General features: G+C 40.8%; 1 protein-coding gene across 1 annotated transcript in view; it reads right to left on the minus strand.

The window, feature by feature from the left end:
• The window catches only part of kpna3 (karyopherin alpha 3 (importin alpha 4)), an 82,811-nt gene that overhangs the window by 25,858 nt on the left and 39,569 nt on the right, over positions 1–17,384 (minus strand). The window contains exons 7-11 of the mRNA XM_078559445.1: positions 16,960–17,045; positions 14,415–14,501; positions 12,206–12,375; positions 3,275–3,319; positions 366–497 (exon numbers count right to left, since the gene is read on the minus strand). Coding sequence (XP_078415571.1) covers positions 366–497; positions 3,275–3,319; positions 12,206–12,375; positions 14,415–14,501; positions 16,960–17,045 — 520 coding nt within the window. The remainder of the gene's footprint in view (positions 1–365; positions 498–3,274; positions 3,320–12,205; positions 12,376–14,414; positions 14,502–16,959; positions 17,046–17,384) is intronic.

Consider the following 17,384-nt stretch of genomic DNA (forward strand, 5'->3'; position numbering starts at 1 on the left):
AGTGTTTTATTTTGCATCTAATTTTATCCTTAACAAAACAATAATAGTAATCACCAATAACTTGAATTTAGTGCAAATGACACGTGGCTAAAATAAGCACTGAAAACTAAGAATGTATGAATTGGAAACTGAATGACAAGCATTAGCCCTTGAATATCAACAGTGAAGGTGCCAGTATATTTATGGGCAAGGTTAACATTTACATAGAATTGTAGTAACCAAAGAAATGTTAAAGATTGGAAAAATCAATATAGTGAATAAAAAAAACCAGCCAATTTTGAGGTTTGTACACAAAATCGAGGCCAAAACCTTTTTGATTTCTTTCTACCTTTAGATACCGTAAGTTTTTAAAAATATTTTCTCACCTGAACCTTGACCTCTTGATGACTTAGAAGTGGAACAAGGAAAGGCACCACACCCGAGTCAATCACCATCTGTATTTGTTCATTACCTCCATCTGTCAGATAAGATAAAGCCCAGACTGTGTCCACGAGTATCTTGAATATATTAAAAGAAAATAAAATTAGATCCCATCAAAATCACAGCTAGTTACCGACAGGAAAATGGAATTCGAAAATGAACCTGCAGCCTATCAACTTATCATAAATTAGATAGTCACCAATAAATTCAATAAAGAATTCAGGAGCAACGGTTTTAGTCAGAGAGTGGATAGAATGTGGAACTCACTGAGGGAGGTGAACAACATTGATGCATTTAAAAGGAGAAAAGGGTAGGTTATGTTGATAGGGTGAGATGAAGTAAGGTGAGAGGTGGCATGTTTGGAGCGTAAACCAGCACAGACCTTGGACCAAATGGCTCGTTTCCGTGATGTAAATACCAAGTAGTCATGTTGTGACACAGGAAGCAGAATTCTCCAATTACCCTTCATTTTTTAATACTGTAGATGTCGGTGTGTAAGTCAGCCTTTGAAGCCTCGTAAAATCCCTCCAAAAATGGGGGTTGACTTATACGCCAGGTGTAAAAGCGAACCACTAGCATGGGTTTGGGTGGTTGCCATTTTGAAATGTCATTGGCAAATGATGCAAAGAGTGTTATGCATTAAGCTCTCATGCATCTTTGCAACACAGCCTGTATCGCCTGCTTGATCCCTTGTGCCCAGTTGTAAGGTAGCAGTAAGTAAAACATCCATTTGTGGGGTGAAACATTGAGCCTGACCAATAATGCGAGCGTAACATGTCATAGCTGAAAAGGTGGGGGGTGTGGGGGGATGCGGTCGACTTTTATGCCAAGCATATGCAAAAAACATGATTTTTGGAGCTGGAAGAATGGGACCGTCTTGTATTCCGGTCGACTTATATGCCACCATTTTAGAGAGAGCAAATGATTGGGCCGTACACATGCAATTAAGGTAGAAGCTGAAATATCAAACAGACTTTAATAAAAACATTAAAGTGTGGGATTTTATATCATAATGGAGAAATTTGACATTCCACAAATATAAAATTAACTCTTCAGGACCAGAGGGGGCTTCTAATCAGTAATTATGAAAATAGTATGCTGCTAAAAACCCAGTTCTGGCACATTCAACAAGGTGCAAAATTTTCAGGGGTTTTTACAGCAAGGCTAATAGTGTAAAGGGCAAGCTCTCGTCAGTTCAATGATTTCTAATTGGCTGCAGTCTTCAGGGACTTCAACAGTGCACCCTAAGGAGATGTGGACACTCACTGACGGCAACTTTTCGATTTCCATGTTTAACTGCCCATAAGCTCCAGAAGTTGCTGTCAGCTTCAGAGGAATAAAGATGGTCAATAGAGACAGCTGCACTGTCATTATTATCCTAAGAATTGAGCCAATAGCTGTTTCCAACTTTAAAACAAAAACTGTTCACACACATATATAAAAAAGATAAAAACCAGGCTGTTCTGGAAACTTCCTGGTATTATGGACATATGACATATGAGGAGAGATTGAGTTGATTAGGATTATATTCGCTGGAGTTCAGAAGAATATGGGGGAATCTCATGGAAACCTATAAAATTCTAACAGGACTAGACAGGGTAGATGCAGCAAGGATGTTCCCGATGGTGGGGGAGTCCAGAACCAGGGGTCACAGTCTGAGGATATGGGGTAGACCATTTAGGACTGAGATGAGGAGAAATTTCTTCACTGGGAGAGGGTTGAGCCTGTGGAATTCGTTACCACAGAAAGTAGTTGAGACCAAAACATTGCATATTTTCAAGAAGGAGTTAGATATAGCTCTTGGGGCGAAAGGGATCAAAGGATATGGGGAGAAAGCGGGAGCAGGCTATTGAGTTGGATGATCAGCCATGATCATAATGAATGGCAGAACAGGCTCGAAGGGCCAAATGGCTTACTCCTGATCCTAGTTTCTATGATTGATGGTTTTAGCAGAATTGGGCTATCAGTATCAGAGAAACTCCCAGGAGGAGCAGAGCTAACTAAATTCCCACATCCACATTTAGGGTCAGTCACATAGCAATATATTTGCCACATCGTCTAAGGCCAGGAAAAGTTACACGCATTGAGGGAAAACATCTGACATCAAATTTACACAGAAAAAACAAGCACTGTGCAAAATAAGTTAACTCTTTGGATCTAATCCACTTTAGAATCCATTACAACATTTGAATAATTATTATATTCTTTCATGGGATGTGGGCATCACTGCTAAGGCCAGCATTTGTTGTCTATTCCTAACTGCCTTTGTACTGAGTGGCTTGATCGACTACTTCAGAGTGTATTTTAGAGTCAATTCCAACATCTGGAGTCACGTGTAGGCCAGACCGGGTAAGAATGGCAGATTTCCTTCTCTAGTGAACCAGGTTAGTTTTTTTTAAACAACAAAAAAATAATAGTTTCATGGTCACCTTTACTGAGTTTAACTTTCAACTCCAGAATTTAAATTCCACCTGCTGCCATGGTGAGATTTGAACCCATGTACCCAGAGCTTTATCCTGGGCCTCTGGATTACGAGTCTAGTGACATTGCCACTACGCCACCATCTTCCCTTATTATAAATAGAAACTTAAGTAGATCAAAGTCAAGTTCCTCCAAAAGAAAACAGAAGTATTATACTGTGCTTTATTGGTGGCTAAATGCCCCATATTACCAGGAAATCTCCCTGCACCTGAAACACTGCATATCAAGGGTAATTAGGGATTGGTAACAATGCTGGCATTTCCAGTGACGCTCACATCTGGTAAAAGAATGAAACAAATTTTTAAAAATCAGCTAAATCTGAAAACACTGGAGACTGCAAATGTTCACTGCCATGAGACAGTACATTACTCACATTAATATCTGTATGGTATATCAACACACACAATGCTGGTAGGATCTGTGAGGCAAAAGGAATAATGTATTAGATGATTAAATTTTTAGACAAATAATCAAACAGCAGAAAGTAAACCTGATCAGTGGCAGTAACAACTGGTACATATAATCAGTTTAGGATTACACGCTCTCAGATACAACAGCACAAACCAGTTACAATCAGTGTCCAATTCTAACTTTTTCTTTTACAATTGGACAGGTTTCACACATGAAGTGGGCATGTTTTTGTTAAACCAATAATCACTCACGATAACCAACTGGTGAAACCAAATGTGGCTATTTCCAATGATAATAATGACAGTAAATATGGGGAGAGATGTATAAAATGATGCTAAAAGCAAAATACTGTGGATGCTGGAAATCTGAAACAAGAACAGAAAATGCTGGAAAAACTCAGCAGGTCTGACAGCATCTGTGGAGAGAGAAACAGAGCTGACGTTTCGAATCCATATGCTCTGAAGGGTCATATGGACTGGAAACGTCAGCTCTGTTTCTCCCTCCACAGATGCTGTCAGACCTGCTGAGTTTTTCCAGCATTTTCTGTTTTTGTATAAAATGATGCTTTCTGGGAGCAAGTTAAGTGACAAATGCAAAATGATTAAAATGGCATCACACAACAACTTGCATTTAAAACTTGCCTGTAACGTAGAAAATAACCCAAGGTGTTTCACAAAGATAGATCAGACAAAAACGGACACCAGGCGAAAGAAACTGAAATCAGGAGTCATAGCCAAAAGCTTGGTGTAAAAAGTGGATTTTAAGGAAGGCCATAATGGCAGAGCAGCAGGGGTAAACAAATATTGCGACAGAATTGTAGAGTGCAGCTGAAGGTGGTCAATAATGAAAATTTAAATTTGTGATGTTGGTGAACCAGAAGTCAATAGAGTTCAATGAGAGCTGGGTTAGTAGGTCAGTGGGATGACATGGGGCAGGGTACAAGCAACAAAGTTTTGAATGAGCTCAAATTTACAGAGATAGGCGGCTAGCCAGGTAGGACTGTCTGGAGTGACAGTGGCCTGGTAATAACAATTGTAAGGATATCGGTGCTTGCAGTTATAACAGGGTAAATGTGACAGCAACTTCTGTACAAATGCAGTTACATGCAGAAATCCAGAAGCTGCTGCCAGTTACCATGTTCCTCCACAGGGTGCACTATCGGAGTCTTCAACAAGAGACTCGGCACTGAAATCGCTAATTGCATGAACATGAGGTACTTGCCCACTAGTTCTGTACAAGAACACAAGAATTAGGAGAAGTGGGCCATTCAACCCCTCCTGCGTGCTCTACCATTCGATAAGATCATGGCTGAGCTGATTGTGGCCTCAACTCCTTCCTTTCTGCCCCCCGCCTAAACCCTAGACTCCCTTTTCAATGGAAAATCTATCTAACTCAGCCTTGAATATATTCAATGACCCAGCCTCCACTGCTCTCTGGCAAAGAGAATTCCATGAATTAACAACCCTCAGAAAAAAAATTAATCTCCATCTTAAATGGGAGACCCTTAATTTTTAAACTGTGTACCCTAGTTCTAGACTACACCATGAGTGGAAACATCCTCTCAACATCCACCTTGTCAATTCCCTTCAGGGTCTTCTATGTTTCAATAAGATCATCTCTCATTCAGCTCCAACCTGCTCAACCTTTTCTCATAAGATAACCCCTTCATCCCAGGGATCAGTCAAGTGAACCTTTTCTGAACTGCTTCCAAAGCAACATGTCCCTCCTTAAATAAGGTGACCAAAACAGTACACAGTACTCTAGGTGTGGTCTCACCAATGCCCTGTACAGTTGTAGTGAGACTTCCCTATTTTTACTCCATCCACCTTGCAACAAAGGCCAACATTCCATTTACCTTCCTAATCACTTGCTGTGTCTGCATACAAACTTTTTTATTATTGATATACCAGGACATCTAGATCCCTCTGTACTGCAGAGTTCTGCAGTCTCTCTCCATTTAAATAATAACCTGTTTTTCTATTCTTCCTGCCAAAGTGGACAATTTCACATTTTCCTACATTATACTCCATCTGCCAAATTTTTGCCCACTCACTTAACCTATCTATCTCCCTTTGTAGGCTCTTGGCAACTGAACATGTCCCATTTATCCCTACTCTCTGCTTTGTTAGCTAACCTATCCTCTATCCATGCAAAATATATGTTACTCCCTATACTATAAGCTCTTACTTTATGTAGTAACCTATGATGTGGCACCTTATCAAATGCCTTCTGGAAATCTAAGTACACCATATCTATAGGTTCCCCTTTACCCACATTTATTGGACTTCTTTGAGGAAGGAAGAAGCAATTAGTTAAATATAATTTTCCTTTCACAAAACCACTTTGACTCTGCCTGATTGTATTATAATTTTCTAAATGTCCTGCTATTACCTCTTTATTAATGAATTCCAGAACTTTTCCTATGACACACGTTAGGTTAACTGGCCTAAAGTTTCCTGCTTTCTGTCTCCCTCCTTTCTTGAATAGAAGTGTTACAACTGAGATTTTCCAATCTGCTGGGACTTTCCAAAATCCAGAGAATTTTGGAAGATTACAACCAACGCATCTACTATCTCTACAGCCATTTCTTTTAAGACCTGAGCAAACAGGTCATCCAGTTCAGGGCAGCCTTTAGTTCTAATAGCTTTCCCGGTACCTTATCCTTTGTGACTGTATTGAGTTCCTTCCTCCCTCCCTTTTACATTTTGATTTTCAAGTATTCTTGGGTTATTTTTGTTCTTCCATGGTGAAGAGAGTCAAAAAATACCTGTTCAACGCTTCTGTCCTTTCCTCGTTTCCCAACATTAATTCCTCAATCTCACCCTCTAAGGGACCAATGCTCACTTTAGTTGCTCTTTTTAAATGCTTGTAGAAACTCTTACAACCTGCTTTTACATTTCACACTAGCTTTCTCTCATACTCTATTTCTCCTCCTTATTTTAAGTCATTCTTTGCTGGTTTCTAAAAGCTGTCCAATCTTCTGACCTACCACTAACCTTTGCAGTTTTGCATGCTTTTTCATTCAATTTGATATGATCCCTAACTCCTTAGTTAGCCACAGATAGTAAATCCTTCTTATAGTCTTTCTTTCTCAATAGAACATATCTTTGCTGAGAGTTATGAAATATATCCTTAAATATCTGCCACTGTTTTCTACTTTCCTACCTTTTAACTATTGTCACAGTTCACTTTAGCCAATTTTGTCTTCATACACTTTTAATTGTCTTTATTTAAGTTGAAACACTAGCCTTAAACCCACACTTCTCACCCTCAAACTGAATGTGAAATGCTTTCATGCTATGCTCACTGTAGCATACAGGCTCCTTTACAATTAGGTCATTAATTAATCCTGACTCAGTGCACATTACCGGGTCTAAAATAACTTGTTCCTGTTTGGCACTAGAAGGTACTGCTCTAAGAAACTGTCCAGAATATACTCTATGAACTCATCTTCCAGGCTACCTTAGCCAGCCTGCTTTATCCAATCAATGTGAAGATTAAAATTACCCAGGATTATTGTAGTAACTTTCTTACAAGCCTTCATTATTTCTTTTTGTATACTCTGTCCTAAAGTGTAGCTATTAGGGGACCTATAAACTATTCCCACAAATGACCTTTCACCTTTCCTATTTCTTACCTTTATCAAACTGACTCTACATCTTGATCTTCTTAACTAAGGTCATCTCTCATTCCTGTACTAATGTTATCCTTAATTAACAGAGATTTGCACCACCTTTTCCTAGTTTCCTGTTCCTCCGAAATGCTAAATACCCTTGGATATTTAGGTTGCAGCCTTGGTCTCCTTGCAACCACATCTCTGAAATGGCTATCAGATCAAACATATTTATTTCTGTATGTGCTATCAATTCATCCATTTTGTTGCAAATACTGCGCATATTCAGATACAGAGCCATTAATTCTGTCTTTTTACCCTTCTTGCAAACTCCAGCCTTATCAGCCGGTGTACTCTTACGTTTGTATGCTCTGTCCCATCCTGCAACACATTGGTTATCTTTACCCATGTCACTACCCTGCCCTATTGCTTTGTCCTTTCTCTTTAATTTACCATATCTCACCTCACATGATCCCTCCCCCCTACTATTTAGTTTAAAGGCTGGATGAAAAAGTTAGGACTGGTACATTTCAAAGTGAGTTAGGACTGGTACATTTCAAAGTGAGTTTTTAAAGGTGTAATAAGCACTGATCATCCTATGTGGTCTGAAAAATTAATTTCTCAGGTGTGGTGTCTCAATCTCTCAGAAGAAAATTAATGTTGCGATTTTTAAAAAATTAATATAATTTTGTTTTTCTTTTTCTATTTGTTCCTTAACTCTTTCCCTTAATACCATTTATATTTCCCAATCTTTATTTTGCTACCTGTGCATGATTTTAAGAGCCTGCATGTTGCTTGCCCTGTTCACAGACACCCCTGATCTCCTGCAAAGGATGCTGCACTGAAATAGATGTTAGATAACTGGAAATTTCCACTGACAAGCCCACAAAGAGTTAGCAGGCAACTATACACACGATGAATGGTGAAATCCATTGCTGAAAGCAAATCTGGCTCATTGACATGGGTGAGAGGCTCAGCAGCAGATGGGCTAAGGCAGGAGCAGTGTTAGGCGACGTTATCAAGGCGACTTCTATGTGGTGGTAAGGGCAAGGTGCCAGAAGCTCAACTGAGAGTTGAAGCTTGCTTAGGGGAGAAACTGGATCAAGGCTATGACAGGGCAGTGTGGAATGGGGGTGGGGAGGGGGGAGGTGGCTGAGGTGGATTTGATGAGGTGGGCAAAGGGAAGGGGGGAGCAGCAAAGGCAGCTGGGCAAATGGTCTGAATCTTAGTGATAAAGAAGTAATTTAACTCCTTGCACTTGTGAGCTGATAAATTGATTTGTAAATTTCAAAAGTTAACAAAGACAATTGGATCAGACTGATTTATAGCAGGCTGCAATTTTCTGCACAATACAAGCCAACAGGAACATCTAATCATGGTGGCTCTTCTGCAAATCTTTTTAGTCATAGTTATACAGCACAGAAACAGGCCCTTCAGCCCATCGTGTCCACGCTGGCCATCAAGCACCTATCTATTCTAATCCCATTATTCAGCACTTGGCCCGTAGCCCTGTATGCTATGGCATTTCAAGTGCTCATCTAAATACTTCTTAAATGTTGTGAGGGTTCCTGCCTCTACCCCCTCAGGCAGTGTGTTCCAAATTCCAACCACCCTCTGGGTGAAAACATTTTTCCTCAAATCCCCTCTAAATCTCCTGCCCCTTACCTTAAATCTATGCCCCCTGGTTACTGACACCTCCACTAAGCGAAAAAGTTTCTGCCTACTGACCCTAACTATGCCCCACAAAATTCTGTATACCTCCATCAGGTCCTCCCTCGGCATTCTATGCTCTAAGGAAAATAGCCCTAGCCTATCCAGTCTCTCTTCACAGCAGAAACGCTCCAGCCCAGGCAACATCCTTGTGAATCTCCTCTGCACCGTCTCCAGTGCAATCACACTCCTATAGCGTGGCGACCAAAACTGCACAAAGTACTCCAACTGTGGCCTAACTAGCATTTTATACAATTCCAATATAACCTCCCTGCTCTTATATTCTATGCCTCGGCTAATAAAGGCAAGTATCCAATCTTCCTTCTTAGCCACCTTATCTACATGTGCTGCTGCCTTCAGGGATCTATGGACATGTACACCAAGGTCCCTCTAATCCTCTGTACTTCTCAGGGTCCTACCATTCATTGTGTATTCCCTTGCCATATTAGTCCTCCCAAAATGCATCACCTCACATTTCTCAGGATTAAATTCTATTTGCCACTGCTCTGCCCATCTTACCAGCACATCTATATCTTTCTGTAATCTAAGGCTCACTATTTACGACACCATCAATTTTCATGTCATCTGCAAACTTACTGATCATGCCCCCTAAATTCACAGCTAAATCATTAATGTACACTACAAACAGCAAGGGTCCCAGCACCGATCCCTGCGGTACACCACTCGTCATAGGCGTCCAATCACGAAAACAACCTTTGGCCATCACCCTCTGCCTCCTGCCACTAAGCCAATTTAGGATCCCATTTGCCAAATTGCCATGGGCTCTTACCTTCTTGGCCACTCTCCCATGCGGGACCTTGCCAAATGCCTTACTGAAATCCATGTAGACCACATCAACTGTGCTACCCTCATCTACACAACTAGCCACCTCCTCAAAAAATTCAATCATATTTGAGAGACATGATTGTCCCCTGACAAAGCCAAGCTGACTATCCCTGATTAATCCCTGCCTCTCCAAGTAGAGATTAATCCTGTCACTCTCAATCTTTACCAATAGTTTCCCTACCACTGATCTTAGACTCACTGGCCCGTAATTGCCTGGCTTATCCCTACAACTCTTCTTGAATAATGGTACCACATTCGCTGTCCTCCAGTCCTCGGGCACCTCTTCTGTGGCCAGAGAGCATTTGAAAATTAGTGTCAGAGCCCCTGCAATCTCCTCCCTTGCCTTACACAGCAGCCTGGGATACATCTCAATTGGGCCTGGGGATTGATCTACTTTAAAGCCCGCTAAAACCTGTATTATCACAGTCCCCCTCCCTGATTTCTACACCTACTTTGTCCTTCTCCATAGTGAACACAGGTGAAAAGTAATCATTTAAAACCTTACCTATGTCCTCCAGCTCCATGCACAGGTTGCCACTTTGGTCCCTAATGGGCCCTACTCTTTATCCTCTGGCCCTTAATATATTTATAAAATGCCTTGGGATTTTCCTTTATCTTGCCTGTCAGTGTTTTCTCATGCCCCCTCGTCACGCTCCTAATTACTTGTTTAAGTACCCGTCCCCTACACTTTCTATACTCCTCTAGGGCTTCCGCTGTTTTCAGCCCTCTGTTTCTGCCATAAGCCTCCTTTTTTTCCCTTATCCAATCCTCTATATCCCTTGACATCCAGGGTTCCCTGGACTTCTTGGTCCTACCCTTCACCTTTATGGGAACATGTTGGTCCTGAACTCTCACTATTCAAATTTAATCAATTTGTACTCAAAAGCACTGGAAATATTTATAAACTAAAATAGGTCTGCAAATTGACCTACAATTACAGTTGGCTGAGATGCTGGAGGATAATCCTTGTATGTTGGTATATTACAAATCATAGACCAATCATCATTGCTCAGCTGCAACTGAACTCATTCAAGGACAACTGGTCTATAAGTGGTGTAATTAACAAATCATCCTGTATATTTATACAGCAGACATATGTCACTGTCCCTGAGGGCAGCATTTTCAACCCCATTTAATTCTCTGCCTGTTCAATGTACTATTGCAAGTGAGATTTACTGGGGTAGAGTTGAATTAACACCAAAAGCCCTCTGCAACTCCTTTAAGTGCCATTTTTTTAGATGAAAACTCAGGTTAGTAGGCTGTTGACATTTTGGGACAACACAGCCTGGCCCAATCCCCACATACACCCACTTTCCAAGGAACAGTCACTAGCAATCCAATTGCATCCAGTCAGAATTTTCCATTTCTTTGGGCAGGGTCACAGAAATCAACTAAGCTGCCTCTCTGATCAACGAACTCTCCACTACCTGGGGTTTGAACCTCAGCCCTTCTGATCTGTCAGGTCTGTTACCGAGTTCAGTGGTAGCACTCTTGCCTGAGTCTGAAGGTTGTTTATTCTATCCCACTCCAGAGAATCGAACACATAATCAAGGACTGTTGACAGTTCAATGCAGTACTGAAAAAGGGCTGCACTGTCAAGAGGTGCTGATTTTCGGTTGAGTCATTAAACCGAAGCCCTGATTGTCCTCAAGGTGAAAGAGAACAATCACATGCCACTTCTCATAGAACTGGGTTCCTTCTGTATCCTAAACAACATTTATTCATTAACCAACACCATTAGAAAGAGATGATCTGGTCATGTATCTCATTGTTGTTTGTGGGACCTTGTGTGCACAAATTGACGATTGCGTTTCCCACACTGCAATATTTAAGAATATTTCACTAAAATGTTTTGGGATGTCTCTTTTTAAAAAATTATTTTTTCATAGGATGTGGGCATTTCTCACAAGGCCAACATTTGTTGTCCATTTCTAATTGCACTTGAGAGCAGTTAAGAGTCAACCACATTGCTATGGGTCTGGAGTCACTTGTGGGCCAGATGAGTTTTTAAAACAATTGATGATGGTTAGTTTTCAACTGCAGATTTTTTATTAATAATTCAATTTAAGTTCCACCAGCTGCCATGGTGGGATTTGAACCCATGTTCCCAGAGATTTGGCTGGGCCTCTGGATTATTAGTCCAGTGATGTTAACATTATTTCACCGTCTCCCCTGATCCTATTCCCACTTTAACTTAAATAGTCCTCTAGTTTCATGATGTCATTTCTTTCACAGGGCTAATTCACAGAATAAAATACTATTTCTGGTCTAATGAAGCTTTATCATGGTAAACCACTCTACATAGAAGAGAAGCCTCAGCTGATACCAATTGTTCTAAAAAACATTTAATAATTTCGCATTCCAACATTAAATAGAAATTCCTAGTCGCATGGAACAGCAAGTATCCATCATATTTACCACTGTCAAATTGGCACGCAGCCTTGTGATGACACCATACATCTGTTTAACAAGAAAAAATAAGTACCAATTCTTGATACTGGCCAACCTCAACATTCCTCTTCACCATGGGCAACTAACTTTAGTTGTATTCACTCCCTGCACATTTGCAAATGTCACCTATACAGGCCTATCATAATGGAATTTCATGAGTTCAGGGCATAAGAAACTAAAGTTTATCCAGAACATTAAAAAATATATCTGTCCCAGTCAAAAGTATTAAGGTATTTTCACTCAAAATAACCAAAGTTAGTCCAATTTCTTTACCTCCTGAACAGTTTCCATTGGTGGTGGTGGATCCTTATTCCTGCAGAGGTTAACTATGACCCATGTGACGTTACGGAGGAAAGTGATGGGGATGGAGGGATTGATGAAGGACAGAAGAGGTTTGACAACTCCCAGTGAGATGACGTAGTCTCTACACCGAGGACCATCACCTAAAGAAGTGAAAATGAAAGTGTTTGCATTAGAGATGAGAACCTGCAAAGTTTTATGAAAGAAGCAATGATGTGGCTGATGCATATACAGCAGCTAGATGGAAATGTTAATGTACTAACTCGTTGAAACAGTTAAAAGCAAAAAATATATGCTATTTTGGTGGCTTGTTTGGATGATTGAGCTCAAGTAATCGATACTAAATCATACAAAGGAGCCCACTGATCTCATTGTGCTTGTTCTGGCTCTTTGAAAAACTTTCCGGTACGTCCCACACCACTGTTCTTACAGTCCTCAAATTTTACATTGTCAAATATATACCCAATTCCCTTTTGAAAATTACTATTGAATTTGCTTCTACCACCCTTTCAGGCAGTGCACTCCAGATCATAACAACTTGCTCTATAAAATAAATGTCTGTTCATCTCCCCTCTGTTATTTTTGCCAATTACCTTAAATCTAAACCCTCTGGTTACGACTCTCCTATCAGTGGACCCTTCTCGATCCAAAACACCACAATTTTAAACACTTGAATTAAATCTCTCCTTAACATCCCTTGCTCTGAGAACAATTACAGCTTCACTAGTCTCTCCACATAACTCAAGTACTTCATACCTGGAATCAGTTTATTTTCAGCAAAGCAATGGAAGGTGGTGTTGACAGTGCTACCAAGTGGCATTTACTGACCAATAACCTGCTCACCGATACTCGGTTTGGGTTCCGTCAGCGCCACTCGACTCCAGACTTCTTTGTGGCCTTGGTCTAGACATGAACAAAAAGGCCGAATACCAGAGGTGAGGAGAGAGTGATAGCATTTGATAGGCTCCTTGACACCGCACTCTGAGTACAGCTGAAGTCACGATCCACTGGCAGGAGTCGGGAGGCCAATCGTTTCAGTTACAGTACATTGCCGCAGGAGTACATCAGGGCAGTGGTCCTCAGCCCAGCCATTTTCAGCTGCTTCATGAATTACTTTCCTTCCATTGTAGAGTCATTAGAGGAGATGCTGGCTGATGATTGAACAGTGTCCATTTGCAACTCTTCAGATAATGAAGTAGTCTGTGCCTACATGCAGCAAGACCTGGACAGTCAGGTTTGACTGATAAGTGGCAAGTAACATCAGCACCATGTAAGTGCCAGGCAATGACCATCTCCAACAAAAGTGAGTTTAACTATCTCTCCTTAACATTCAACAGCATTAACACCACCAAATTCCCCACCGTAAACATCTTTTTGGGGGGGGGGGGGTTACCATTGACCAGAAACTTAACTGGGTCAGCCACATAAATACTATGGCAACAAGAGTAGGTCAGAGGCTGAGCATTCTATGGCGAGTGATTCACTTTCTCGCAAAAGCCATTCCACCATCTGCCAGGCACAATTCAGGAGTGTGATGAATTACTCTCTACTTGCCTGTATAAGTACAACTTCAACAACACTCAAGAAAATCAGCACCATCCAGGACAAAGCAGTTACTTGATTGCCATTGCCATAAACATTCACTCTCTCCGACACTGCCACACTACAGCACCTTCCAAACCCACAACCACTACTGGGAAGGACAAGGGTAGCAGGTACATGGGACACCACCACCTCCAAATCCCCTTCTAAGTTACATACCTTCCTGACTTATTAACGCATCCCCATTCCATCATCATCACTTGGTCAAAATCCTGGGACTCCTATCTGAAAAGCACCATGCGAGTCCCTCCACCACATGGTCTGCAGTAGTTCAACGTGGCAGCTGGCTACCACTTTCTCAAGGTCAATTCGGGATGGACAATAAATGCTGGCCTTTCCAGCGATGCCCACATTGCATGAATAAATAATAAAAATCTAATAAATCTCTCTGCACCCTCTCCAAATACTAGACATCCTTCCTAAAGTGTGGTGCCCAGAGTTGGACACAGCTGAGACCTAACTAGCAATTTATAAAGATTTAGCATAACTTCTTTGCCTTGCACTCTATGCCTCTATTTATAAAGCCAAGAATTTCATGTGCTACAACAATATAAAAAAAGGTTTTAACAGCGATGCAAACCTATGATGTTTCCTAGAGCCCAGACTGCTTGTTCACAAACATTTTGATGAGGAGAATGGAGTAATCGCAGAAAGAGAGGCACAGCATCTGGAACCAAAACACAAAATGTTAGCTCTATTCTAATTAAGGCAATAATTGGAGAATTGCAGTTAAAAGAACATGTATGGAAATCTTAGCTTATAACTTGGTTTAAGATACAGATCCATGCTAGCATTCTATTTTTAGGATTGAGTTTTAAATGATCAGTCTGCCTGGTAAGTCAAAGTGTCAGCTTTTTATAAGCAGAGGAACAGACAACGCTATCACTCAGGTTTCGGTAGAATAGTGGGGGAATGCAAAATTTTTTGGTACGCCACTCTTACTGTGGAAAAATAACGATGTGTACAATCAGATTTTTTTCTATCCAAATATGTCTCATGTCTAAACACATGTCTGATGGGGGAGGGAATAATGGGTGGATGGAAGTGCATTATCGTGCTGCTGGATAGGATATTGGGTTTGAAGTTCAATTCAGGATTCAATAGGACATAAGCTTACACAATCACTAGGGCACTCTCATTGATCATAGAGTTGAGAGAAAGGACAAAAAAGTTTTTTATGTTGCTGCTAGTTTTGGTCTTCCCAATGTTCAACTGGAGGACGATCTGCCTCATTCATGACTAGATCTCAATTAGACAGTCTGACAATACCGAGGTGGTCGTGGAATTGAGGACACTGGTGGCATGTACAGCAGGGTGTCAATGGCATACAGGTGCAAATTCACCGATGTCTGTGAATGATATTTGCAAAGTGCAGCACATAAGAAAAGGGAGGAGACCAAAGGTAGTACCATGCGCGGCACTAGGGAAAAAGCTTTACTGGTTCAAATGGGACGACCAGCAGAATTAGTCAAGGGAACACCCATGAAGATAGATTAGAAATGGGAGACAGTGGAGGAGGACAGAGTATTTGTCATGTTGATTGCTGCTCAGAAATCAAGGAGGGCAAGGGGTAATTGCACACCATGGCTGCAGCCACAAAAAAATGTCAGTGAGTTTGGCTAAGAGTGCAGTGGACATGATGGGAATCAAACTATAGAGGCCTAAATCAGAACTGCTGAAACATTCTAAAATAAAATGAAACAATTCCATAAACATTTATTTCTACATTTCCTCCTTCTCAAAAGAAACAAAAAATTAACATGGAGTCATAGAGGTCTACAGCACAGAAAAAGGCCCTTCGGCCCATCGAGTCTGCGCCAATCAAACAAGTACCTAACTATTCTAATCCCATTTTCCAGCATTAGGCCCATAGCCTTGTATACCATGGCATCGCAAGTGCACATCCAAATACTCCTTAAATGTTATGAATGTTTCTGCCTCTTCCACCCTTTCAGACAGTGAGTTCCAGATTCCCACCACCCTCTGGGTGAAAAAATCTTCCTCACATCCCCTCTAAAACTCCTGCCCCTTACCTTAAATCTATGCCCCCTGGTTATTGATCCCGCCACCAAGGGGAAAAGTTCCTTTCTGTCTACCTTATCTATGCCCCTCATAATTTATACACCTCAATCATGTCCCCCCTCAATCTCCTCTGCTCCAGGGAAAATAACCCCAGTCTAACCAATCTCTCCTCATAACTAAAACTCTCCAGCCCAGGCAACATCCTGGTAAATCTCCTCTGCACTCTCTCTAGTGCAATCACATCCTTCCTATAATGCAGGTTCCAGAACTGCACGCAATACTCTAGCTGTGGCCTAACCAGCGTTTTATACAGTTCCAGCATAACCTCCATGCTCTTATATTCTATGCCTCAGCCAATAAAGGCAAGTATCCCATATGCCTTCTTAACCACCTTATCTACCTGTCCCGCTACCTTAAAGGACTGATGGACATGTACACCAAGGTCCCTCTGATCTTCGGTACTTCCCAGGGTCCTACCATTCATCGAGTATTCCCATGCCTTGTTTGTCCTGCCCAAGTGCATCACCTCACACTTATCCGAATTAAATTCCATTTGTCACTGATCAGCCCATCTGACCAGGCTGTCTATATCCTCCTGTAATCTATGGCTATCCTCCTCACTATTTACCACCCCACCAATTTTCGGGTCATCCGCGAACTTACTGATCAATCCTCCTACGTTATGTTGAAATATTTGGCATGGATGGCTGTACAACAGAACAGAATTGAAATTTACATTAAAATACTTTTTCTGTATTTAATACCAATCGAAATCCTAATCACGTCCAAGACACTTGCACTGAATTCATGTCTGAGAACAGAACTCTCTGTAAGCATTGTGCTTTCACACGTTATAAAACTGTCAAAGTATTCCTGTATTGACAGTCATTCTTGAGATTGTTTTTTCGCAACATACTGTTCTAGGTTTTTGTCGAGCACTGCCAGTTTTTGAAAAAAAAACAGATTTGGCATTTAATACTGGATGCCATCATCATTTCATTTGCATATTGTAGGTAAAATTGTTAGAAATCAGAAGTGTAGCAAGATACATATCCAACACAAAAAATTATAAAATACACCATTAGATTGGTTTTATCACTTACTTGCTTCAACCACTGCTTGAGTTTGTGCAGAAGTCCCAGATGCTATGTTAGTCAATGCCCAAGCAGCTTCAAACTGAAGGGACGGACTGTAACATCAATAAACAAACGTTACTCCACACCTCTAAACTCTAAAGAAAATAACTATATGGCCTTCAGTGATATTTTCACTGCATTAAAATTTCAGAACTGAAGTAATAAAATTTCTATCTGTACTTGGCTGTTACTTAATGCCTGATATGCTCAACTTCCATTTTGTCTCCTTTACACTCCATGCAATATCCTACATGTGCTTTGTTTTTTTTGGTTGAAAATATTTACACTCAAATGAAGGGCATACAAATTCTAGCTCTTTTACACTTTTTTGCCCATTTGTTTGTCAGCTCACTTTTCAAATTCTACCAATGGTCTTATTTGATTGGTTGCAG

The sequence above is a fragment of the Cetorhinus maximus genome, chromosome 16 (assembly GCF_964194155.1).
Source record: "Cetorhinus maximus chromosome 16, sCetMax3.hap1.1, whole genome shotgun sequence".
In the NCBI taxonomy this organism is placed as follows: domain Eukaryota; kingdom Metazoa; phylum Chordata; class Chondrichthyes; order Lamniformes; family Cetorhinidae; genus Cetorhinus; species Cetorhinus maximus.